Source organism: Anser cygnoides, chromosome 2 (assembly GCF_040182565.1).
Source record: "Anser cygnoides isolate HZ-2024a breed goose chromosome 2, Taihu_goose_T2T_genome, whole genome shotgun sequence".
In the NCBI taxonomy this organism is placed as follows: Eukaryota; Metazoa; Chordata; class Aves; order Anseriformes; family Anatidae; genus Anser; species Anser cygnoides.
The window spans coordinates 144,854,661-144,879,477 of record NC_089874.1 but is presented as its reverse complement, the minus strand read 5'-3'; the positions used below and the strand labels follow the sequence as shown (position 1 = coordinate 144,879,477).

At 37.1% G+C, this 24,817-nt stretch overlaps 1 protein-coding gene across 2 annotated transcripts; it reads left to right on the top strand.

The window, feature by feature from the left end:
* Nucleotides 1–553: 553 nt before the first annotated feature.
* On the top strand, nt 554–23,596 carry EIF3E (eukaryotic translation initiation factor 3 subunit E). Of its 2 annotated transcripts, XM_066990662.1 has the most exons (14): nt 554–712; nt 2,277–2,391; nt 4,447–4,497; nt 5,389–5,506; nt 8,965–9,007; nt 9,493–9,597; nt 11,561–11,686; nt 13,132–13,256; nt 13,902–14,028; nt 15,932–16,033; nt 16,797–16,906; nt 21,810–21,912; nt 22,127–22,261; nt 23,420–23,596. In XM_066990662.1, exons 1-14 carry the CDS (start codon nt 623–625, stop codon nt 23,456–23,458), a joined length of 1,389 nt encoding a protein of 462 aa, XP_066846763.1. In that variant the 5' UTR covers nt 554–622; the 3' UTR covers nt 23,459–23,596. The 2 variants fall into 2 exon arrangements, with proteins under 2 accessions (XP_066846763.1, XP_047924712.1); XM_048068755.2 differs by lacking the exon at nt 4,447–4,497.
* The last annotated feature ends 1,221 nt before the right edge of the window (nt 23,597–24,817 follow it).

The window sequence follows — 24,817 nt, the reverse complement described above, 5'->3', positions numbered from 1 at the left end:
TCACACAATGCTTTTAGAGTAAGAGACAGTTCACAAGAAACTACACTTCAGAAGAAAATTCTTAATTTTTAAGTCCTATGAGGAGTGGCTGAGGGAACTGGGGGTGTTCAGTCTGGAGAAGAGAAGGCTCAGGGCAGACCTTATTGCTCTCTACGACTACTTGAAAAGAAGCTGCGGGGAGCTGGGGGTCAGCCTCTTCTCGCAGGTAGCTAGTGATAGGACTAGAGGGCATGGCCTCAAGTCGCACCAGGGGAGGTTCAGGTTGGAAATGAGGAGACATTTCTGCTCAGAAAGAGCAGTCAGGCACTGGGACGGGTTGCCCAGGGAGGTGGTGGAGTCACCGTCCCTGGGGGTGTTCAAGGTAAGGCTGGATGTGGTGCTTAGGGACATGGTTTAGTGGGTGATGTTGGTGGTATGGGGATGGTTGGACCAAATGATCTTGGAGGTCTCCTCCAAGCCATGACCCTACGAACACCCAACACCCACTACCCAAGAACCAGTCCCCTCCGCGCATGCGCCCCTGCCACACCGGTCGGGCAATGCCGCGCATGCGCCGGGCGCGCGCAGGCGCTCCGCACGGTAAAAGCCGCGGCCCTTCCTTTTCCCCGCCTCCCGCGCCAAGATGGCGGAGTACGACCTGACTACCCGCATCGCGCACTTCTTGGACCGGCACCTCGTCTTCCCGCTGCTCGAGTTCCTCTCCGTCAAGGAGGTGCGTGCCCGGCGGGGTGGGGGTGGGGCCGGGCCCGGCACCGGGGGGCTGTCGGCGCCTTGCTCGGGCCCGGGGCCGGCTCCCTGCGAGGGGGGGGCGCGGCGCCATGTGGGGAGCGGCGGGCAGGGGCCGCCCCGGGGGGAGGCGGGTGGAAGGGGGCAGGGGGATGCTCGGAGCTGCTCGGGGCTTCCTTGGCTTCGCCGTTTTGGGGAGGAGAGGACCCTCGCTGACGCGGCTTTTCCTGTCGGCCCGGGGCTGTCACCCTTCGGGGGGGCGGTGTAAGGACGCAGCTGGCCTTCCGAGCCGCCCTCGCTGGTTTTCTTCTGGTGTGTAGGGCAGGGGCAGGTCCTGTGTGCCGCAAATCCCCGTTGGTTGGTTATATTTATGTCAAACTAGGTCACTGGGGGAATCCCGGTGAGGTCAGAAGTGTTCGAGGCTCAGCTCTTGCCAACGAAAATTACCTAAGGTACTCAGCTGGTCTATTTTAAAATTTAAAAACATGCCAGGTTTCATAAATTTTAAGTTTTGAAGTTGAAATTTTGTGTTAGAAACAAGCCAGTGAAGTGTGTGTACGTTGCAACAGCTTGACATAACAAGCTTTCATATCTACTGTGTGGATTTTGTTTGACGTCACTCATCTTGAGTGCATTAGTTGTATTTTGGCATTTGTAAACCAGCTCAAGGTAATTAAACAGTTACTTTTTTGCAGTGTGTTATCTTGAATAACATAGTGTTCAGAGCTGAATTAAGCTTCTGCAGGTTTTATATATGAGAGACCTGCATGTGATGTGGTGAACTGTAATGCACCCTTCGTGCAAATGTGTTTTTGAGGTGTGTGCTAGTTTACACCCCCACCTGCATCTTGATGATCTAGCAGCAGTTTCCAACTGAAGGCTAAACTATTAGGACCTTTAAGAAATAATTAAACAAGCTTAAAGACAGTGAACTAATTACAGAAGCTCAACTAAATTTACTTATTCTGCTATAGACTTAATAATGTCTTAGATTAAGATGTGTTATGGTTACATGCTAAGTTTGATCTTGAATGTCTCTTCTGAGATCCAATTTAAAGTATTTGATGAGTCTGCATGGTTCAGGATGCTATTTTGTGGAAACTATTCTCTGAACTTCCCCTCTGTGTTGCATCTCTAAGTTCTGGGTTCAAAACTCTTTTTAAATTTTAGTCAAATTTCCTGTTTTATACCCCACCCCCTTTCACTAAGTGAATTGTTACTTACTTTGGCCTACTACGTAACTAATTTACCTTCATTAGAAATAATCACCTAAAAATGTTACTTGTCTTGTGACTATTCTTAAGTTCAAGTGTTCATGGATAGTAGGGAATTGGCATTATCTTGCTTAGACTAGAAATAGGAAGACTGTATGGTAATCACACTGAGTGACAGAGCTGTGTGATGCATTGTAGAGGTGGGAGATCTGATGTTTAAAGCAACTTAATGGATGAAATTCATAAAACAAACTTTACCATAAAGTTAACTGTGTAATATTAATTGGAAACTATTCAGTGGTATTCAGAGAAATCTGTTGATAATTCCTGTTTCAGATATACAATGAAAAAGAACTGCTTCAAGGAAAGCTGGATCTCCTTAGTGATACCAACATGGTGGATTTTGCTATGGATGTGTACAAAAACCTTTATTCCGATGAAATTCCACATGGTAAGCTGCTCAGTTAAAACAAAGTTTTGAAACAAATTTTATGTATTTGTTTTGCAACCTATGTGAAATAATAAATAGCAGATAGTAATTTGCATATTGCCCTCAGACTACAAAACTGTTTAGTTTTGGTCTTATGGACAGGATGTGCGACACTGAAATGAGTACCCTAATCCTGGGACATTGGGGTTTGCTGGTCAGTCAGGAACCTCATCTTTGAATGTGGCACGTATTTCAGTGCTAACTTGGTTATTCCAAGCACTTCAGTGGTATAGCCTGAAAGTGGCACCTATTTTTCATCTGTCAAATTACATATTATTGCAAAATGCTTCAGGGTTAGTATAACTTTTTCTTTAAAGCATCCAGTATATTAAGGCTAGATCTCCCTTATAAGTAATTCCATTGATAAGTAGTTGATTTTCAGATCTTGAGGCAATAGTCATTTTTGGAAATATAAGTTTTGCCTGCTTGTGTGAATGGATAAATTGCTGCTTCTTTAGAAGGAGAAGCTCCAAATGAAATAATTGAAGATATATGAAAATCAGCATTGATCAATATTATTGATGAATATTGAACTTAGTCTCTTATTGTCTCTGTGATTTTTGGAAGCTTTCTTGAAACTTTTCAACTTTTACTTTCCTGCATAACACCTGGGGAGGGGAGAAAAATAGGATATCTTCCCTTATATAACTTTTATCCTTTGTGGCTTTTTTCCTTTTGTCATTTCTTTATTTTGTTTGTGTTTTTTTCCTTCCTGACCTTAGTCTCTGAATATTTGCTTTCTCCCCATTTCCACATCTTACTGAATTTTATGGAATTAATCACCTTTTCCTGAACTGTAGAGGGACTACCGTTTGCCTTGCCTGTGCAGCTTAGGAGAAAGACTCAGTGCTTGTGCTTAGTCAGGTGCAAGATCCAGCTGTTCTTCTGCCTCTGGGTCTTGCTCTTTGAACTGTACAGTTGCATTTAGTCCTTTTTGAATGCATAGAGCTGAGTTGTAGGTGTTGTATTCAACTTTTTAGACAAACTCTTTATATGCCAGCATTAGATACTGTTTACGGGTGCATATGCAATGATGCATGGGACTGATAATACCATTCAGGAGAACTAGAAGCTTTCACCTCCTCATCTAAAAAACAGTTGTATTGATAGCTTTACCTTTAAGTACTAACAGCACTTTTGGTGCTGTTGGTTGCAAAAGTTAGTCTCAGGGCTGTAAAAATCTTAAAGGTCCATGTTTTTCTTTTTCTTTTCTTGCTCCAGACTTTCTAAACTACTGAAGGATATTACAATATCAATAGTAAATGCATAGTAAAATGTTAGCACAAGAAGTAGCAATCCTTGTTACACCTTCACAAAATAACTAGTCCAGTGTTTTTAATCTGATTACAGCCAGTTATTTAAGCAGATTGCCAAACTGCATAAATTTAAAAATTCTCACTTGTGTGTAAGTTGAATGAACTTGGCCACTGGGGAAGCTCTGCCTTCATACAGTCCAGCAGCTCCCACCCTTCTAATGTTTTGCTTTGTGTACTTCATAAACTATTCTTTAATTTTTAAGTTGTTATTTTGGCAGTGTGAAACTTTTTTTTAATACAATGACTTCATACTGTTTGATCTTTGGCTTTCATTTAACAGTATAACATTAAATTAACAGAGGTAGTACTTTCACCTGAGAGTTGTTCAGATTTCTTTTGTCTTAACTTACTGTGAGATTTTTCTGGTACGTCACCTTCGTGAAGCAATACTACCAAAATGTAGGCACAGACTGGGTCCTTTTGCTTGCAAAATTGCAGGTTTCATTAAATTTTATACTAACTTTTTGTTAAGGCCTTACTGGTTTAAGTTGTCAAAGCTAAGTTCACTTAAACTATTATACTTAGTAAACTATTATATTTAGAAATGTCTGTGCACTATTTATAGTTCCTTTTGCCTTGTCTTCTGTGATCATCTCACAATTCCATAGCCAGAAGATGTCATAGAATAAAAAAATCCTGTACTCCTAATAACTTACCAATAGTTTCTTACATCTGTTTCCCCTTCTGTTATAACTTCAAGATTCATCTGAAGTTGGAGATAGTTGCTCCTTATTGGAGTACTTCCTGTCAGGCAAGTCGTTTGTAGATCTAGGTTGGGTCACTATTATGGTGTTTTCCCCTTTGGACCTCTTCTGCCAACGAAATCACAAACTCAAGTCTAATGGGCTCACTGTAGTGTTGAATGCCCTGGTGTGTGGCCCTCTGTCATGTCTTCCTGGATTCTGTGCTCTCCTGGTATTTGTTCTTGGGTTCTCTGATCCCATATTTTTTTGTTCATATTGCTAGTCTCAAGCTGCTGTTTTTTATGTATTCTTAAAGCACAAGGGCTGCAATTTAGGTATTGATTTTTGTTGCACATGGTAGCACTGGGTGGAAAAGCTTATAAGTCTGTAAAACCATTATCCTGAAGCTGTTCTGTTTCTTACCAATTTTTCATAAAACAGAAACATAAAAGGGTTAATATTCTGAATAAACATGAATAATATTTCAGATTGTAGTCTCACAGATTGAATTGCTTTGAAGTCTTTTTTTGTGAATTTTCAGCTAAATATTCTAAAAGTGTGCTTTTAGAACCTGGTCAGTTAGAGGAAAATTAATCTGATCGGTGTAATAGCACTGTTTACTTTTTCCAAGTTTGTTTTGGAATATATGAAGTTACTTAAAGCTTTTCTTCCACAGTGGAAGCCTGGAGATACCTTGCCTAGTACAGCCTTGGCTTGAGCTAGCTGCTCTTTAGATGGCTTGATGAGACATTAACTTAATAAAAAGCCTCTGTCATTTGGTTCCTTTCCTACTGTGTGGAAGTAATGAGTTGTTAGATACCCCTGTTTTTGTGACTTGACTGAGAGGACAAGCTAGGTAGGGATTAGAAGAACGTGTTTACATGTGCTGTCAGCACCATGTAATTACAGCTTGCTTTCTGCAAAAAATTAAAGCATTACATGGATTTGCTTGTGTTTAGCTCTGCGTGAGAAGAGAACAACTGTTGTTGCACAGCTGAAACAACTTCAAGCTGAAACTGAACCTATTGTCAAGATGTTTGAGGATCCAGAGACTACGAGGCAAATGCAGTCCACTAGGTAATTTTTAACATAACTTTCTCAGGAAGGCTTGTTGGTACCTCTTAAGTGTTGATAATAGGAATGCTGTCTGTAGCAACTGCAAGAAAGGCATTTTATATTTCTAACCAGTATTTAAGTTGTGTGAACAGTTGATTACAATTGCTATACCCAATTTACTCTTTGGTGATTTTTACCTGTTGTAGACAAGTATTTCTGTTCTTAATGCTCAGCTAAATCAACTGCAGACAAGTGACTCCTGTTATTCAGTACATTGTTTTTTGGGGACGGGAAATTGAAATAACTTGGATTCCTCTTTTGTAGATGTCTACCTTCTCTCCCTGTATCTTTCACAGAGGATTATTGAATGTTGTCTGTCATATTCTGGGAAGCCTGGTGGATAAACAACCTTTCAGCCTCATAGCAATTATTTCTTTCAGGCATATAATGTCCTTCCACCATCTGCTTCCCACCATGGACTGACCATGTTGTTGATGTGAGATAGTGCTAGTAATCATCTTTTTGCAGACGTGTCCAATTTTCGCTTGAATTGAAGTAATTCAAGTAGAATGAGTCTGTCAGTTCTTAGATGCAGTGTTTAGACAGTTTTCTTATGATTAAGCCTGAGTTAAAAGGATTCAGCTGTAGTGGTTGAGGAAGTAACAGTGTGACTTCAACAGAGGGGGGTGGGTGTAAGTTACTGCTTGATGTCTTTGTTAGCAACATTGTTATTACTATTGTGAAAGTGTCTTACCTTTTGGTAAAAAACTAATTAGATCCCTTATTCAGCCTTACTTGCTTTAAGATTTCAAATAGTGTACCTCTATGTAAGGAATAGGAATATTGAAATTAGTTAGCTTTCCAGTGAATCAGAAAAAGGTTTTATTTTCTGTTCAGAAAGTACTTAAGCTTCCCCTGTAAAAAGCATTGTCATGGTAAATAAAGTACCTTTATATCTGATTTCTGCATGGATATGCATATAAGTCCATTCTAATAAGAGAAGGAATTATGTTTGCCTATGGTTTGAGTGGTTATGGGAAGAAGGGAGCCATTCAAGAGCATTTGGAAATACAACTTTGAAAATAAAAAGTCCAATTGCAATTAACTGTCTTGTAGTTGTTGATGGAGACTATATTAATCCTAAACAAGGTACTGGATGGTATCACAACTTTTCAAATCTGAAAGTGAACTTCTGATCTATATGTAGGGACTTCATTCAGTCCTTGCTTTGCCTTTAGCCAGTTCTTTTAAGTCAATTTTTTTGACTGGAAACCTTGTTGCAATTCGAATACCTAGCATCCCATGGGAAATTTATTCTGTTACTTGATCCTTGGTCCGAGGGAGCTGATTGGTAGTACTGATTCCAGGTCGTAGACACTGTTTAGAAGCAAGAGTATCAGAAAACCACACAAAATAATTTGCCCGATGCTAAGAAATGCTATCCCTGCTCCTCATGTGCAGCAAGTTTTATTTCAGGACCGGTGCATTTTTTTTATTTTTGAAATTTCTGAAAACTTTGCCACTCAGAAATAGTGGTTTAGGTTATTGGCTCAATGGGAATCCTGATTAGGATTGTTGTTATCCTACAGTAACAGGGTGAATTGGGCTGAAAGGTATAAATCAGCCTAGAACGGAGTAGTGGTCTTTAGATAAGTAGATAGCAATCTTTGTTTCCTTGGCCTCTATGAATTTCTGCTGGTGACTTGTAACCTGTATCAAACTTAGAGCTATGTATCATTAGGGCTCTAGATCAGTTATTGAACCATGACAGTGCTGTTTAGAACATCAAAGTCTGGGAAATGGTGGAAGATGTGTGAAAGACTTTGCAACTGGCAGCTCTTTCAAGAGTAAGCCAAAATATTTCTTTTTTTTTTCCATGCAGCTGTTGGAGAAAGGCCATAAGGCTTTAAAAATTATAGAGAAATAGTCAGTATGCCTCCTCCTTGCAGTATCTTCCACTGGAAGAAACCCATGAGCCTTTCAGAACTTTGACAGGTATTACTGGGGTCTGTCACTGTTGGCTGCCTTGGCAGTGTGCTGTTTCCCTGTATGATCTTGACTCAGATACTAAGTTGTAGTTACAGTCTTACAGCTTCGTGGTCAGTTGATTTCGGAATGACTGTGGAAGTCGCCTCCTGTGTGGTTTTCACTGTATCTTTGTCTGCAGAGTAATTTGTAGCTTGGTGCTTACATCTTGGGTATGTTAGAGTATGGAAATGGATTTACATATGGATTTACTTATGTAATATATGAAATTCAACTTGTTTGCCATCGTTCTCTTTGAATTACCGAATAGCAAAAATGCAGTCAGTCTCATGAAGAACAGCTAACATGCAAGTTTCCTAAAATAGGATGCAGTTGAACAGAGTTCATTAAACACTAAGTTATTTTTCTGGAGAATTACATTTGAGTCCTTGTGTCTATCCCACATGATTGAATGAAATCTGAATTCTCAGAAGAAGTAGAGGGTAGTCAAGGGTATAGGAAGTGGGAGGCATTAGAATAGGAAGTAAGTAATGTTCTTTCAGTATTGTAGAAAGGTGGTTCCTGTAATCAAAGTGCCAAACTGATATTCTTTTCAGTAATGTTTTCCAATTCAGCTGTGTTTATGAATTCAGTGTTCGTGCTTGTTGCCAGATGGTGGTTGCATATGAGTTTGAATGGAACTCTTATCTCATTAAAAAGCCGGTATGGTAGAACTTCACTCCAAGAGCTGATCAGAAACTATTGCAAATCCTGGATAAAAAAAATCATTCACAAAATCAGCTATTGTTTAAAAATACATCAGGTGTATAAAATCCTGTGGTCAGTAGTGTGACACTGGTGGTAGGTCATCTTGTGTTTGCCTGCTGGAGGCTTGAACTTTTCTTTGATCACGATAATGGTGGTTGGTCTTTTATTATGTATATTGAATCCAAAAAGCTTCATAAATGTGTTCATGTGTAAATTAAACATTTACAACCTACTAAGTATGATTATTTCTAGTTGTGTACTTTTCAGGTACTTCTGTTATAGAGGTATCCCTACTAACCACTGTGTCCCAGTGCTGAGTGTGATAAGTTTCCTTTCTAGTGGTTTGAGTCATTGCAATTTTTTTCTTATCTCCTATTAAATTCAAACTTCTTGGGTAGAGTAATTGCTGTGAATTAGAACATGAGTGAGAAGAGCTGTTAGAATTTAATTTTCATATCGAACACTGGGGATGCTGTCAAATTTAAAACAATTTCCCACCCTTTCTTGATTCTATCTGTTGTTGCAGGTGGCATTCATTATTTTAAATTACATTAATTTTACTTAGGGAATAATTGGCTTGCTATTTCTGCAGTTACTATTGCACAACAGCTGGAGAAGTATCATTCTAAATTCATGCACTATTTGGATACTTTACTTTTAACAGCTAAAGATTGTGTTTGTGTAGTGTTGCATGGTGACAATCATTATGTTTTGTGAAAACAGCAGTTTTTATCTTTTCATTATAGGGATGGTCGAATGCTGTTTGACTACTTAGCTGAGAAGCATGGTGTAAGTGTTTTAATTGCTCTATCTGTTGGAACTCAGGTCTAAACATTTCCATCCCACCTCTCCCACAGCCAATAGCTCTGAACCATTACGCTCAAACCAGGCGTTTTGGCCTGTCTCACTTGACTGTAGCTTATAGATGGAATTCCTAGTACTGAAGCATTTTATTGGAATGCTTTTGTGCTCATACAATAATACAAACAAAAACTAAAGCTGGAGCTTAATATTAGCTACGCCCTTGTAACTAAGTTGTGCTTTACTTTGCAATGCAGAACTTTTTTCCACAGTATTAATTTAATCACTAATTCAGTGATGTAAATTAAGAGTAGCTTTTGCATTGTCTATGGAGTCTACAATATCTTTCAAATAATTTTTGACAAGTTATTCAGCTTTTCAAAAAGGGCTTTTAAGGGTTACTATTGAAATGGATTTCTAACAACATTTTGTTTTGCTAGTGAAGAAAACACTTTTTTTGTATTTCTTTTCAGTTTAGGCAGGAGTACCTAGATACGCTCTACAGGTATGCAAAATTCCAGTACGAATGTGGCAATTACTCTGGAGCTGCAGAATATCTATACTTCTTTAGGGTTCTGGTAAGTTTTAGATGTGTTTTTTAATGAAATATTTAGACATTTATAGTCTGTGTTAATTGTGAAAATACAGTACTTGCGAGCTTTTTTTGAGACAGTTACTGTGCACCAAGGAAAAATTGAAAAGACTTGTCAGACTCATAATAGTCTTAGTGACTGTTGTCCAGAAGCTCTTTTCATGCTAAACTTCAGATTTGTTCTTTACGTTTGTAGGTCTTGTGATAAGATTGAGTTTTGTGCTATTTCTTGTTCCATGTTTCTTGTTTCCCCTCTGTAAGTGTATCCTAGAGAAAAACTTAAACAGCAAAACGGATAGCTGTTTTTGTGCACAGGCACTAAAAGTGGTAAAAAGCTAGCAGGTAGGTTGAAGATAATCACTGGAAATAGTGAACTGCCAACTTATCTGGACTCTTAAACTGTCTTTTTGTGATTTTTATGACAGATTTAAGAATAAGTCACGTACCTAGGAAGTGTAGGCAGTAAATGAGATTTGTAGAAGCAGATCTATCGTCCCTTAAGCAACTCTTCTCATGTTATTGTAATTCATGTCATTTGTTAATTGTGGGAATGAATTTTGAGAGAGACAAGTGTCTTGTGAGAATCTCGATACAGTCAATTTATTGTTGTACACTGAGTGTGCCATTTTATTAATAAATGGAATTTTAAAGTAACTATAGCTAGAGCAGTTGCAGTGTCTGAAGGCAGTTAATGTGAATAGCTAACTAATTACATGATTTGGAACCAGCACAGTACTTGTGGATACTTTTAGTCAAGGTGGTTCACTAAATTGTCACCTTGGTTTTCCGGAAGATAGACTTTAAACCATGCATCACTCAAGAATATGCGAAATGACTGCTGAAAACAGTATGTAGTGATTGACTTGACTGAAGTCAGTTGTCTTCAAGTTCAATTCTTGCTATCTGCTTTCTAGTCCCATCTAAAAAGGCCCTAAACTTTCTGAAATGCTGCTAGGTTAGATAGCAACAATTTTTGTAGTTGACTGTAGTTCAAAAGGCAACTCTGTGAAATGGATCCTTAATGAAAATAGGGTTGAGAGTAAGAATGAGTTGAATTTGTAGTCAAATGTTGATAAGGTGGAATTCTTCTGTATTACTTTTCCGTACTGAGAGTTTAATGTTCTGAGAGAGGAAATACCTAACTTGTATAGGTTTGTGGGCAGCTGTCCTTAATTGCACTGTAACTCTGGGCTTAACATTATATTCCTAGGTCAGTGAATTTAAAAACATGAAATATTGTTTTGGTGCTGGTAATAGCTTGGTGTAGGACTTGCTACTAACTCTGGGAGATTTTATTTTTTTGATGAACCATAACCTGTGAAAGAAATCTGGTAACTAATTTGAGAATAAGATTTAACACTGAATGATCTAGTGTAACTCATTCCTTTATCAAACTAACACAGCTTGACCTTAGAACTATTCTTGTAGGAAATGGACTCACTACTGCAAAGCTGTAGTTTTACTGAACACTTGTGTAAGAAGTATTTTTTCTCTACAGTGTTAGCAGAAAGAATTCTTGGGTCTTAGATTTGGTGATGTGGTTATCTGCTGTCCCAAGTTTTTGGGGAATCTGCTTTGAAAGAGGCATTTGTTCTAGTAGCTGAGAAGCATTCTTACATAGTATCATAGATTTGGAGCTAGTGTCATCTCCTGATCAGCCATATAATTTTTTTCTTTTGTGTAAGTTAAAACTGGAGCAGCAAGGAACTTTGTCTTACAGGATTTTCTAGTTTCTACTTTAGAAGTTTCACTGCTCTTTCACCTTCTGAACCTAAATTGCTTTAAAAACATAAGTATTTAAAGTGTGTGTAAGTATGTACATATAATTCAGAAAGATAGGACTGAGTTTGACATCCTGTAAGTTAAAAATATAACCAGAAAATGTCTTCTCTTTAGAAGTTAAAATCTTTTTTAAAAAAAGATGACTTTTATTGCTGTTGTTGAAATAGGTTCCAGCTACAGACAGAAATGCTCTGAGTTCTCTGTGGGGGAAACTTGCATCTGAAATTCTGATGCAGAATTGGGATGCAGCCATGGAAGATCTCACAAGACTGAAGGAGACAATAGATAATAATGTAAGTAAAATCTTGGTCGTGTTAGTAAGGTGAGGAGTTGTTGTTCAAGTTTTGCTAATAATTACTTCATAGGTCATTAAGAGCAGTTTATCATGCTTTTGCTAGAGATGTGTATTTGTTAAATGTTGACAGGAGAGTAGAAGGATGCTCAAGAAGAAAAGTTGAAGAGCTATCCAGGCTTTCTTTTTTCAAATGATTTGCTTTTGTTTTAGAAATGAAGCTGAGAACTTTCAAGGTATTTCCAAAACAAACAAAAAAAAATACCCACCTGGCTCAAAGATGAGTTTGAAAGCAAGGTAGCATTCTGAGAAACTGTTTGCTACTTAAATTTCAGATAGTTGTACTTTTCCTTTTCTGTGAAGAATTAAATGCGTGTATCTGAACTATATTCTTGTTGCATGAAAACACTTTTAACAGAAAATGCAAGAAAGTTTGTTAGTGGAAACAAGTTTCAGTCAATTCAGTTTCCTTACCAGCTACGTGTGAATTCAGATGACTACCAGAAACATGAAGGGAAAGAATGGGGCTGCAGTACTTATTCAAAGCACCTCAAGTGATTAAGGATCTCTGTCTTAGTCCTAACTACTTATTTGTAAGGCTTCAGTGTCTGTATCTGAAATACTTCCCTCCCCTCTGCCCCCCATTGTTCTTTATCTTACATGGCAGATAATAAATGTTAATTTTTCTTGTCAAATTTTCTAATCTCTATGAACCTATATGCTTATAATAGACTATTAAATTTGGTTTAGTCATGAGACTACATGTTTTTTGGGAGGGTAGAATCATAATAGTTGTCCTGATCCTGTGAGTGATTATTACTTGCTGTATACATTAGTTTTCAATATGTTGCTTTGCAACCTCTTTGAAGCGCTGTTAAATTTGGAGCGAATCCAGGTAAGCTTAGAACTGAAGCCCTATTTGTGCTGTATCAATTAGTTTAAATGAAGATAGTTAGGTTTGTATTTTTTCATTGGAAATGTTTGTGGCATTTCATCATTGTCTGAGAGCGTACAGCAAAAATATTCTTATGATGCTTAGAAGAGAAACTGAAAAGCTGGAGAAGCCAAGTAGTTCATCAGATTGTATGTGAAGACACAAGAACTGAAATTCAGGATTAAAAAGGGAAGTGATTACTGTGTTAGTATGGTGATCTTTTGAGAACTGAAGTCTATGCTCTTGTGGTAACAGAATATGAATTTTGGCAAACAATTCGGAATGTAATGCTGGAAAAAATGTTATCTTGGTCATAGCTTTCAGCACATCTGTATTTTCCAGATAAGTTAAAAAGCTGGAGGTTAAACTCTGCCTTAGAATGATAACTAAAAGGAGTCAGTGGAACATTAGTTACAGTTACACATTTCCATATATTTTCCGTGTATTGGTATTCATGTGAGCTCTGTATGTCTTGTTTTGTTACTTTGGTTTAACCTAGTGTTTTCTTTTAGTCAGTAAGCTCTCCACTGCAGTCCCTTCAGCAAAGAACATGGCTCATCCACTGGTCTCTGTTTGTGTTTTTTAATCATCCTAAAGGGAGGGACAATATCATCGATCTCTTTCTCTATCAACCACAGTAAGTTGCTTTGTGCTCTATTTTTTTCTTGGGTTAGTGAAGACAGAAGATAAATATGCAAGCTTGTTCAGTGTTTTTGGTCCACTGTTTTAGGAGTTCCAGTGATACTAGCACTTCATTTTCCAAATTTTTGTTTATACTTTGCTTTTCTTTGTGGCTATACTTCCCCTTCAAGGAGGCAGATGGTAAAACAGGAAGAACTGGCCCTTTTTTCCCATGTTGAAGTGTATGGAATAACTGTTTATGTATTGACTCCTACAACATCTTTTAGGGTGGTGGGGAAGGTTCCTGGTTTGATCTTGTAAAATCTGGTTTGATTTTACAAGATCAATTTGAGAAGAATTTCTGAAGAAAACCTGAGAAGAATAAAAATGTGAATTGAGATGTAGAACTATGACATCTGGAACAGCTTAACACCAGAAATTAATTGAGTATTACATGGACTGTTCTTCTGCAGTGCAAACTCCCTTCTCTCCTAGTGCACTGCTGCCTTTTCTCCTTCCTCACCAGAGGTCATTATTAACAAATACAAATAATTGTTCTGTATTTGAATAAATGTACTATGGTATTGCATAAAAGATGAGCTATTATAACTATTGTTTTGATGCAAAAGTACATTTTCTGAGCTCTATCTGCACTTTTTAGGTATCTCAATGCAATTCAGACAATGTGCCCACATATCCTCCGATACCTCACTACTGCAGTCATAACAAATAAGGATGTTCGAAAACGTAGACAGGTGCTGAAAGATCTAGTCAAGGTTATTCAACAGGTAAGGACTGAAATCTGATGTTTCCTGTTTTTTTTTTTTACTGAGACTGTAGAACTTTAATCTAATGTGCCTGTTCTGGGACTTCTTACATATTTCATTCCTACCTCTCTCACTGAATTCATTATTCATTGTGAAGTAAATATATATTGTTTGCTGGAGGGACAGAACAATGAGTGAAGTACAATGTGCTGTCAATTTTGCCTTTTTTTCCCTGTATGATCAAGTGCAGAAAATTTCAGCAGGATCCTTGGAATTATTCTGGATCTGATTCTTTTTCAGCCATCCCTACAAGGAATTGTTGTACAAGTAAAATCTTGCTTGCATTTCAGGACAACTGAGCAGTGTACCCTGTTTTATGTTCAAATTCACGTGCATTTCTTAAATGTTTGTTTTCTCAGTTATGAGAGGACGTAGCCATTGATAGGAGTTATAAAAGAATCAAGGTGCTTGATAATAGCAGTTAAGTGCTTGATCACAAAGATTCTTAGCTGAAATTGGTATGCGACTTGTTATAAAAGCCATCAGCCTTTAAACATGGAATAATACCATACATAGTGAATAATAAACTATGGTATATATGTGATGGTGCATTTATTAAAGGTTAGCAATCTTGTCCACTTTAAGCAGCGATACAACTACCTGTGCTGAGTACAATCAATGCAAAACTCAAGTTTTAAGCATCTCAGTCTTTCTAAGTGTTAGTCTTCACAGCAGAAGTAGCATAAGCAACTGTAAAGAAGTTCAAGTGTCAAGACCTATCTTGAAGAAAAACCTTATTTTAGGATTGAATTGTAATACACATTTCTAGTATTTGAAAAAAAAACTAACATTTCTACAGCGTTTTTTGCTTTTATTTTATTTTACACATTCAATATAAAAAAGGATCAGTAGCATATTCCTTTTGAAACTAACAATTCTGTTGGTTTTGAAATGCCCATTAAAAGGTTTTTCTTAGTACTCTTCTCCTCTGTATGGTTCATTATATCATTGTTGCATGGTAGAGGCTTTATATATATATATACATATATATATATATTTGGAAGTGTTTCACACAGGATAAATAGCAATTGTGCAGTGTTGCATGGTAGACTAGTAATAAGAGGCAAGTTAGTCCATTCTCTAAACACTAACACACTAATGTTCTGCAAGTATTGAACTAATAGGTGAGCAGTTCTATGCTCATCTCTATTACACTGAAAATGTTATCCAGGGCTGTTTCACATGAGTGTTAATTTCTTGCTTAGTAAGTGCAATTTTGATGTGTAAAATGGCCCATAAAACTGAATTTTAAACATAAATAATGAGATTCCAAGGAAATGAGACTGAAAAATGATTTTGACAAAGAGAGCCTTCTTAGTAATTTTCCTTCATCTGCTCTTTGGATGCTGAAGCTGATAATGACAGCTATTGAATTAAACTATCCTAAAATATACATTAGGAACATACCAATTGTATTATGTATTAATTTACACAGATGTATATAAATCTGTTGTTGTTCTTGCCTTTTAATTAGAGTATTTTCTGTAATGTCAAAGTTAAGTATTTTTGTATAAGGGAAGTAGCATTATTTGTCATGACTTGTTTATGTATATTGAGTGCTGATTCAGTTGAAAGCATTGACTATTCCATTTACAAAAACTAATCCAAATTGAGGAAGAATGTGTTCTAACATTTTAAGAAAATAGCACGTTTGACACACAATCAGTTCTATTCAGTAACACTTCTCTAACCTGAAGATTGCCATGCTGAAAGTGAACTGCACTCCTGATTATTTCATGAGACTATTAAAAATAGGTGTTTGTGGCTCTTATGATACTGTATAGACTTTTTTCAAGTATTAAATTTTGTGATCTTGTGGCCTTGGTTTCCAATATTATTGCCTGATTTTACTTATTTTTGACAGGAGTCCTACACGTACAGGGACCCCATCACAGAATTTGTGGAATGCCTGTATGTTAATTTTGATTTTGATGGTGCACAGAAGAAGCTGAGAGAGTGTGAAACAGTAAGCTTTAGAACACTTCTTTTTTTCCTTTTAAGTACGGATCTCTAAAATCAGCAATGGTCAGCTAATTTGTTTGAAGTGGTATTTGATTTCATTGCAGATGTCTTCTGATAAGCGTTAATTCATGTTTTTTGATCAACTCATTGTGTAACACTTAAACAAAACTTACTGTGAGTATAGCTTTAAAATTATATTTAATCAGATCCTAGAGCAAAAAGGGAATAAGTGATCATTAATCTGTCTGAGCTTCAGCTTTTCCATTTGTTTGAGAAGTGTCTGAAGAAAAGCTTGTATTTACCTCTTGTTCTGAAAGATGTTGCACCCTTGAATTGTGATGTTGAAAAACAATATGAAATAAGGATAGCCGAGTGCATATTCTTGAAATAAATAGACATAAGTTACCTAGCACTTGGGCTGACTAGTGTAACGGTTAATACTTCTTATAGCTGAAAGCTAGTGCCAGTTCTTACAGCTTCTGTTTTGGCTCTTTTCATTGGTATTGGTCACCTAATTGGGTAAATCTGGTTAGTTATTCTGTTAGCTTCATAGGGCTGATGGTCCTGTAGTCTAAACTTACTCAGTAGTGCAAATGCATCTATTAAGCTGGTTTGTATGCTGAGGAGAATGCTGATAAGTGCCCAATGAGAGAATGAGTGCAGTACTTTTTAGATGGACTGCTCCTTGATCATACTTACTGAAGGTATGTACATATCTGCTCTTTCCAGGTTTGTTTTAAGTGCTGCCTTTCTCCTTACACTTGCAGGTGCTTGTGAATGATTTCTTCTTAGTGGCATGTCTTGAAGACTTCATTGAGAATGCCCGTCTCTTTATATTTGAGACTTTCTGTCGCATCCATCAATGTATCAGCATTGGGTAAGGTAACTTTTTAATACTGCAGTTCAGAAAAATCAGTTGCAGATGAGTTTGACAAACAGCATAAACTAAGTGATGTATTTCAGTTATGCTATACTCCTGTTCCCCATAGTTCCACATTACTTAAGTCTCTAGAGAACATTGCAGAGATCTGGGACAGCAGGTACTGAAGCTGGTAAATTGATCAAATTCAGTGGAATCTTGTTAACAGCTTTGCATCCAGAGCAAATGTGAGTCTCTGGCCCTCTGAAGATGCTTTTTAATGCTATTTGATTTCAAAACAAAAAGATTTGACAGAAAATTGTCTTAGGAGTTTTGGAAGCTTATTGAAAGGATTACTTTTTTGCATGAATACTTATAATAGGAGAAAGGCGAAAGAAACTATTACTTCCTGTTCAGTGTGACAGTTATCTTCAAATGCATCTGCAAAATAATAGGGTTTTTTATTTACATCAGCTGAAAATAGTCATTAACAAGTTCAATACTGAAGTTGGTAGAAGACAACGGATTTTGGAGGGAATCTTCATTAGCTGTGGTATGTTTTAAGCATACTCATTTGTAACCTGAACTAAATGTGATGAACAAAATTTTTCTATACTTTCACTTTTGTGAGTAGGCTAATATTTTTACCTAAAAATCACCTTAAGTAAAGTACTGCACATTTGGGGATAAAACGATTTTGGTTAAGTATTTAGAAAAAAAATATTAAGTGAAGTTCTCTTAAGGATGAGTTTTTAAGGAATATAAAGCTACATAGCATCTTGCTGTTTTGCTGTAAAAAATCCTTTTATGTTTTGAAGGCACAAGTTTTTATAAAGATGTTTAAGCTTTCTTTAACTGAAGACTAAATATCTTTGAGAAATTTGTTGGATTATAGAAGCTATATGAGTAGGGAGCCTGGAAGATGCATTTTGAGTATGCTTGAAGTCTCTGGAAGATACTGATAGACAGGACAACAAATGATTCGTTAGGCAAAAGTAGCAAACTTTATTTAACAAATCAAGGTCTGTGGTAGGTGGTTGTCCTTTATTTCGTATTTGCTACTTGTTTCATGGTTCATACTGCTTTGTGCTGTATATGATATTTTAGTTTCCAGTATGACTGAAAATATTGTGGCTTGCTGTACTTGTTCTGTGTGGTCGTAAATGTATGTAGCAGTGTCTTTATAAGCATTATGGTATGTTCTGAGGCAAGGGGTAAACTGAGTTGAGTTGGACATGGATATTCCTAGCATATACTGCTTCAGGTAATTGCATGTGGAATCAATCATCAGTAATAAGATTTTTCACTAGGTCATAGTGCTTTAAATGATGGGTACATTTCTGCGCAAGCTGTAACAATCATTAAATTTAGGCTTAAGTGTGGTGCATAAGTATTCCTTAGTGCATTCTGGCCTTGTTTTGAAGGAATTGTCCAGTCAAAATGTTCTGAAGTTTAAGGCATAGTTCTTGTATTTCTCAGTCCACAAGTGACTTCCACTGCTATTCCTGGAGTTGATAACTAGTTGGCTGTACCACAGTGCTTGTTGATAAGTACTGTTTAAGCATTCAGAACAAATTTGAAAATGATTATGAGAACTTCTATTCCTTATGTTAAATAGAAAATAAAGGGATAGTTTAATTTTTTAACTACTTACATCTGTTAGGCAGCTGATGTTTTTCTGAAGGACACAGTTCACTTATCAATTGTAATTTTAAATTTATATATGCTATATCATCCTACAATAGTTCACTATTTGTAATGTTTAATGGGGAATAATAGATTAAATGAGTTCAGAATACGATTTGGTTAGTGTGGTTAGATATGCCTATATTTAGTTGAAGAGCTCTTCTCTTTTCCTTCTGTGCACAGTACACAATAGATTTGTTTATATATGAAGATGTGTGGAATTTGGTAAACTTTCCTTAGCAAACAGAGGGATGGAAATAATCAAGAAAACTCTTTCTGAAACAAATTTTGAAACCACCTGTAACCTGAATTGGGAGATAGGAGTATTAGATACATATATCAACAGTGCAATAGGAGAATACTGTTGGAACATAATTATAATCAGGATGAGTATTCAGTGTAATCAGTTTGGAAAGATCGAATGCTTTTTGGCTGTGTTGCTTTACCAGGGAAGTACTTAGTGTCTGCAAGGGGACTTTAAGGTGGAAGCCAATAACTGCAAATGCTGAAATTAGATCATCTTTTGCTTTAGAAGTTTGATAAAATTGTAGATCTTTTCTTAATACTGGTGTGTATGTGTATATATTTCACTAAAAGTTTTGTTACTTGGTAACTTCAGCTATTTTATATTAAAATTAAATCCATGTACATTTCAAAGTTAAACTGAGAATTGTTTTTATATCCCTCTTTGCCATCTGTCACTTTCATTCTGTAATATGGAAATTTTCTAAATGCATATGCAAGAAGAAAAAACCTGTCCAGAAGCTGTACAGAGGTGTGACTTCTGTCATGTGTGCCGTATAACTTTTTAGCTAACAGAGGAGCCTACCTCTGAAGAAGCTGAGCTACTAAATTATAGACATGAATAAAGCAATTTATAGCGCTTATCCCCTGTTTGAGAGTGATAGTATGTAGGTGTAGAGAATGTATTCCTTCTCAAAAGCTGTCGTCAGGGTTGGAAAACTTCCTAGGGGGTGTGAGAGGAGTGGATCTACAGAGAAAGTTGTTGCTGCGGATCCTGGCATCCACACTCCTCCATGTTCTGATTTGACTAAATATAGATTTGACCCCCTGTTAGTAGTTAGAGCACTCTATACTTAAGTGTCTTCTAGTTTACTGTCTAATCATAAGAATCTAGTTTTCAGGCTGTTTTTGATCATAGTTTTCATTGCACTGGGACACAAGTTCAGTGTATGGTAAGTCAGCTTGATTGAGAGATTTGAATTTCTTGTCCAAACTTAAATGCTAATGTAGATGCTTGTAGTTTATCCAGTTGATGAAGTGCATCTTCATTGGCTCTTGATAACAGGAAAAGGTACAATTATCTATTAAATGATGTAAGACACAATATTTTCTAGTTTGGAATAACTCTTCCCTCAAAGTCTGTGTGCTCCCCTCAGTTCCTGAAGTACAGTGGGACTGTAAGATAAGGAAAAACCAAAATCTAGGTGCTGAGGGTTGGAAAGAACTTCTGGAAGCCATCTGGTTCAATCCTGTGCACCCAATTACAACTCTGAGCAGGGGCTACCTCAGTGTCACATTGTGCTACTCAAAGCCTTACCTAGCTGATTGTTGATTGCCTCCAAGGATAGAGAGTCAATATTTAAATCACAAGGTAGATAACTTAATCCACAAAGTAGTGGCAAAAGCCAACTTTGGGGTCATCTGGAGGAGTTGTTACTTTATCAGAATCCAACTGATACCTCCAAAAGAGAAATACGAGAACTCCCCTCCTACCCCATGTTCTTTCAATTTGGAATTTTCATAGTGTTTAGCATCATCGATTCAGAGATGATAAAGCAATTTGTAGCTTCTTCCTATTTAAATATCTATTTCATACTGTCAAGATACTGCTAATTCCATAATGTTTACATCTGATATTTTCTATTCTCTTGCTTTGTCTGTCTTAAGTCTCTACAACCTTAAAGTGAACTGCTGATTAAAGATCTGATGGAATAGGAGCAACTGTGGTTGGGTCTTAACTTTCACTTTCTTTGTCAAGCTCCATGTACCTTGTCTGTTTGTTGTCATTTCTCTGAAGTGAGTTCAGTATATAAATTACTGGATTTTTTTTTGTTTATTCCACTTCACAGTCATCAGTGGTGGTGGTGGGGAGAATTGAGTTTATCTTTATAGCTGGAAGAAGGATGAGACATCAAGAGCGTGTAGGAGAGAAGATTGTATAAAGAAGACTCTGTACCTAGCCTAGCTAGGTAGACTAGTTAATAATTGGTAGATTATCAAGTATTAACTTGTCAGTAATTAGTATCAAAATAAAAATGACTTTCAGGTACAGAAAAATATGTAAGCAAGATCCTGTGAACTGGTGAGAAATTGACCTCTTGTGCAACTCCAGCATAGCCAGCTGGGTTTTTGGTGATGTCTGCAGCCCTTACCTCATGTTTGTCACGTCAGTCTGAAAGCTGATGGAAGAATGAGCATTACAAATAACCTGCAGGAGCCAAATGCCAGTAGGAAACTAGAGGAGTTGGCTGGAAAGCCACAGGAAACACCATCAGAGGGAATTATTCCTGGACAAGAGTGCCTGCTTCATAAAACACTTTCCTTTCAGTTTTCCCCTCCTTCCTCATTCCTCTTTGAAACTGCGAGAAGTTTGAGTGTTGTGTATCATCTTTAGCTGCATAATGTATTTGTCACATCTTCTATACCAAGCTGTGTAGTCTCATGGCATTTGTTCCTGGAACTTCGGAGGTGCTAATGGAGTTGTCAAACACTTTCCTGGAGTAATTGCTCTAAACTTTCTTGACTACTGTCTGTGTTTAAATAGGACTATAAGCAATTCATTTTTTTTGCTTTATGGTGATGGTTGCTGTTTCATGTGGGCAAGGTTTAATAGGAACATATTATATAACACTATACAGGCCAAGATTTAAGTGCAAAATAACAGGTTCATAGCAAGTAGGTGTATACTTCAAAAAGTTAATTTCCTTATTCAGAATGTCCCAAGCAGTGATAGGAATTTTATAAATCTTTTTATGAAAGGGAAAAATAAAAGGGGAGGAAGGGGAAAATGTGAAAGGGTGTATGTATGTAAGCTTTAGGGTTATTTCAATCGAAGGAAAGTATGCTTCCCAAGTAGTGATATCTGCTGAAGACAAGCTTTGTGCTCTGCTAAATTTGGTGTTGCTTTAGTGCATATTCTGTAGGCCTGGAGTATATTTACCAACATGAGAGGGATTGTATTTCAGTTTCTGATAAGTCTGTTATCTCTTAGTATGTTGGCAGATAAACTAAACATGACTCCTGAGGAAGCAGAAAGATGGATTGTTAATCTAATCCGAAATGCAAGATTAGATGCCAAATTGGATTCAAAGCTGGTATGTGAGTCTGTTGAATTTTCATCAAATTTATTTCTCTTTATTTAGAAGCAACAAGTTCTTTTTTTCTTTGTCCATAAAATGTAGTGGACTTCACTTACTGTGTTTTGATTTAGTGTGAGAGATGACTTGTGAAAGCTTTGAAAGCAGAGCATTAAATTAAAGGCTTGTGCATTCTGAGCGGCTGTTAAATTTCCTGTATCTTGTGTTCTAGGGCCATGTAGTTATGGGCAACAACGCAGTGTCACCTTATCAACAAGTGATTGAAAAAACCAAAAGCCTGTCTTTTCGTAGTCAAATGTTGGCTATGAACATTGAGAAGAAATTGAATCAGAGTGGTAGATCTGAGGTTGGTATAAGTTGTATTTTTCTGAATTCCTGCTATCTTTTTTGTGAGTAACATTAAAGTATAATTCTAAAATTTTCTTTAGTTCAAGTTCACCAGAAGTACCTAATTCTAGTTCTGGCTCCAGAAGCTAAATATGAAGATATGTATTTCTTATAGTGAGCATTAGATAGTGATTGTTGTTTTCTTCTTGCCTCTCTTCACATTACAAAACAAGAAGAAAAAAGGAATGCCAGATTAGTTGTTTGTCATCATTTGACTTTATACTTCCTTGCAATGGTCTCCTTCACTACCTTAAAAGGCTGTTACTGAAGGGGAACATGTATGAAAGTAGTTGCATTATTTTTCCAAGTGGATTGTACTTGAACCATTCTGAATGTTGAACACCGAGATAAATGGCCCTCTCCCTCACACTTCAGTGTTCTTTGACATTACTGGGTTTTGTGCAAGTATTCCTTCTGTGGTGTCATTTGTAATCAAAGTATTTTTAGGTAAGTACTACTGGGAGAAGAATTAACAATGCTTAAGACTGGGATGTGGAATTGTGCAAAACCCTGATGTTTTGACCTATATCATTGAGGGCTAGAGAATATGAGGTTGGCCACTAGTGAAAATAAAGTTGGCAAAATCATCTGGTTTTTTGCCTTTGTCCATCTTACAAAATGGGAAATTTTGCAAAGAAAAAGAGTAGTGTAGCATGGATGACTGAGGTCCACTAAGGATCTGGTGAGAAATTTTTCAAAAAAAAAAAACAACACTAGTAACTTAAACTTTATTGGGGTTCCTTACTACTTGACGAATGTGTTAAGGTAAGTTGAACAAGCAATGGTATATCAGTCTATTAGAAGTTTTGTAAAATTTATGTGAATTTACTTTTTAGTGAATATAGCTACCGATTTTTTATATTTTTATTTTGGAATGCTCTAGAACTTCATTTTCTGAAGCTACTAGGTTGGGAGACTGGCTGTATGACTTAATTATGTTGCATACTTCTGCTATATCAACACTAGTTTGAAACTTGAGGAGTTCCTTTGCTAATTAATAATGTCCACTTCTGTCGTATATCAGTCCTAGAAGAATTTTAAATCGTTTCTCATAAATTTTAGTAACTTACTGATAGGGATAGTAAGTTCTCTCCTACTGATCCTTATTTTATTCTAGGCACCTAACTGGGCTACTCAAGACTCTGGCTTCTACTGAGATAATTCTGCGGAGGGGAAGAAATCAGTTTTCATTTGACTAAAAAGCATATGATAAATATGAAATATGTAACCTTTTTGAGAAAAGCTAATTGTGTATTCTCTTAAAAATTATTTGAATAAAATTGGCTGCTTTTAACAGTCTGTGTCATCTGTAATCTGATTAGTTTTGTACTTAATTATGTTGTAAAGGGGCTTTTTAGTATGATATTCTGGAGCATTTTGGATCACACTTAAGTGGATTTCCTTGGAACCTTTGTTCTGCAGAATACTGCATAGCACCTCAAGCCAGAAAGTCCAGGTCCCTTTTTAGGGATTTGTGAACTGTAGCGACTGATCAGTGAAGTCAACGCAAATATCAGAAAGGAAGAGATACTGGCTGCGCACACACTTCAGCTTTTAGGGTTGAAGGAAAAACTGACTCCCTTTCACCTTACCCCCAATCGTATACTTTCTTCGCTCTTTTCGTAAAGTTCTGGAACCTATTTACATGTAGCAAGTTATTCCAACTTCCCAACCTTCCTCCTATAATACTTTCCCGGCTAGAATATTTTGTATTTTTGGCTACATTAAGACTTACTGGACAGCTAGTATGATGCCAGAGCTGGCAAAAGCTGATTTTTAGAATTTTTCATGTAAAGAGAAGGAAGACCTTTCTACCTTTATGGCCTGATCAAAATTTTTAGAAGTTATTTGGTAGGAGTTCCAGCTTGAAGTGTTTCTACTCTTCCTGCTCGTCTATTGTAACATGCTCATCTTGCATATACCAGAATGTTGTGGCCACGCTGAAGTTCAGCAAGGCAAAGTGTGAAGTCCTGCGTCTTGGATGGAATAACATCAAGGATCATGGACTGAAGGGAATGAAACTTTCCTGAAAAGGAAGGACCTGGGGGATGGTGTATAGCAAGGTGAACCCAAGTCAGCAGGTGCTTTGTGGTCCTGCCATAGGCATGTGTCTTTCTACAATGTCCTGTCTGAGCTTTATTAGCAAAGACTGGAACTTACAGGCTTATAGAAGTGATTATTCTCCTTCGGAGAACACAGCTGGAATATGGTGCCCAAGTTCAGCGCTCCCTAATACAAAGCAGAGACTGATCTTCTGGGGAGGGCCACTGAAATGGTAAGGAGGAAAGGAGGAAGAGCCCATGATATAAAACAATCATGCTAGCATGGTGGAGATAAGCAGTTAAAGGTGAATTGTTGCTGGACTGTATATAGCAGCACAGAAAGCTGCTCTGCTGCACAAGTAGTCACTTCACTGATGAATGTTTGGTTTCTAGGAAGGGGCTGAAGGATCAGAGCTGCAGTTAGCAAGGTGCATTTGGAGCATAGTTTCTTAGGACTGAGTGTGCTCTTTATG

Excerpts from the sequence above, each read along its gene's own strand:
- EIF3E (XM_066990662.1), top strand. The coding sequence starts at position 623 with ATGGCGGAGTACGACCTGACTACCCGCATCGCGCACTTCTTGGACCGG. Across the intron at positions 21,913-22,126 it reads CCAAATTGGATTCAAAGCTG|GGCCATGTAGTTATGGGCAA; the intron begins GTATGTGAGTCT and ends CTTGTGTTCTAG. Across the intron at positions 22,262-23,419 it reads ATCAGAGTGGTAGATCTGAG|GCACCTAACTGGGCTACTCA; the intron begins GTTGGTATAAGT and ends ATTTTATTCTAG.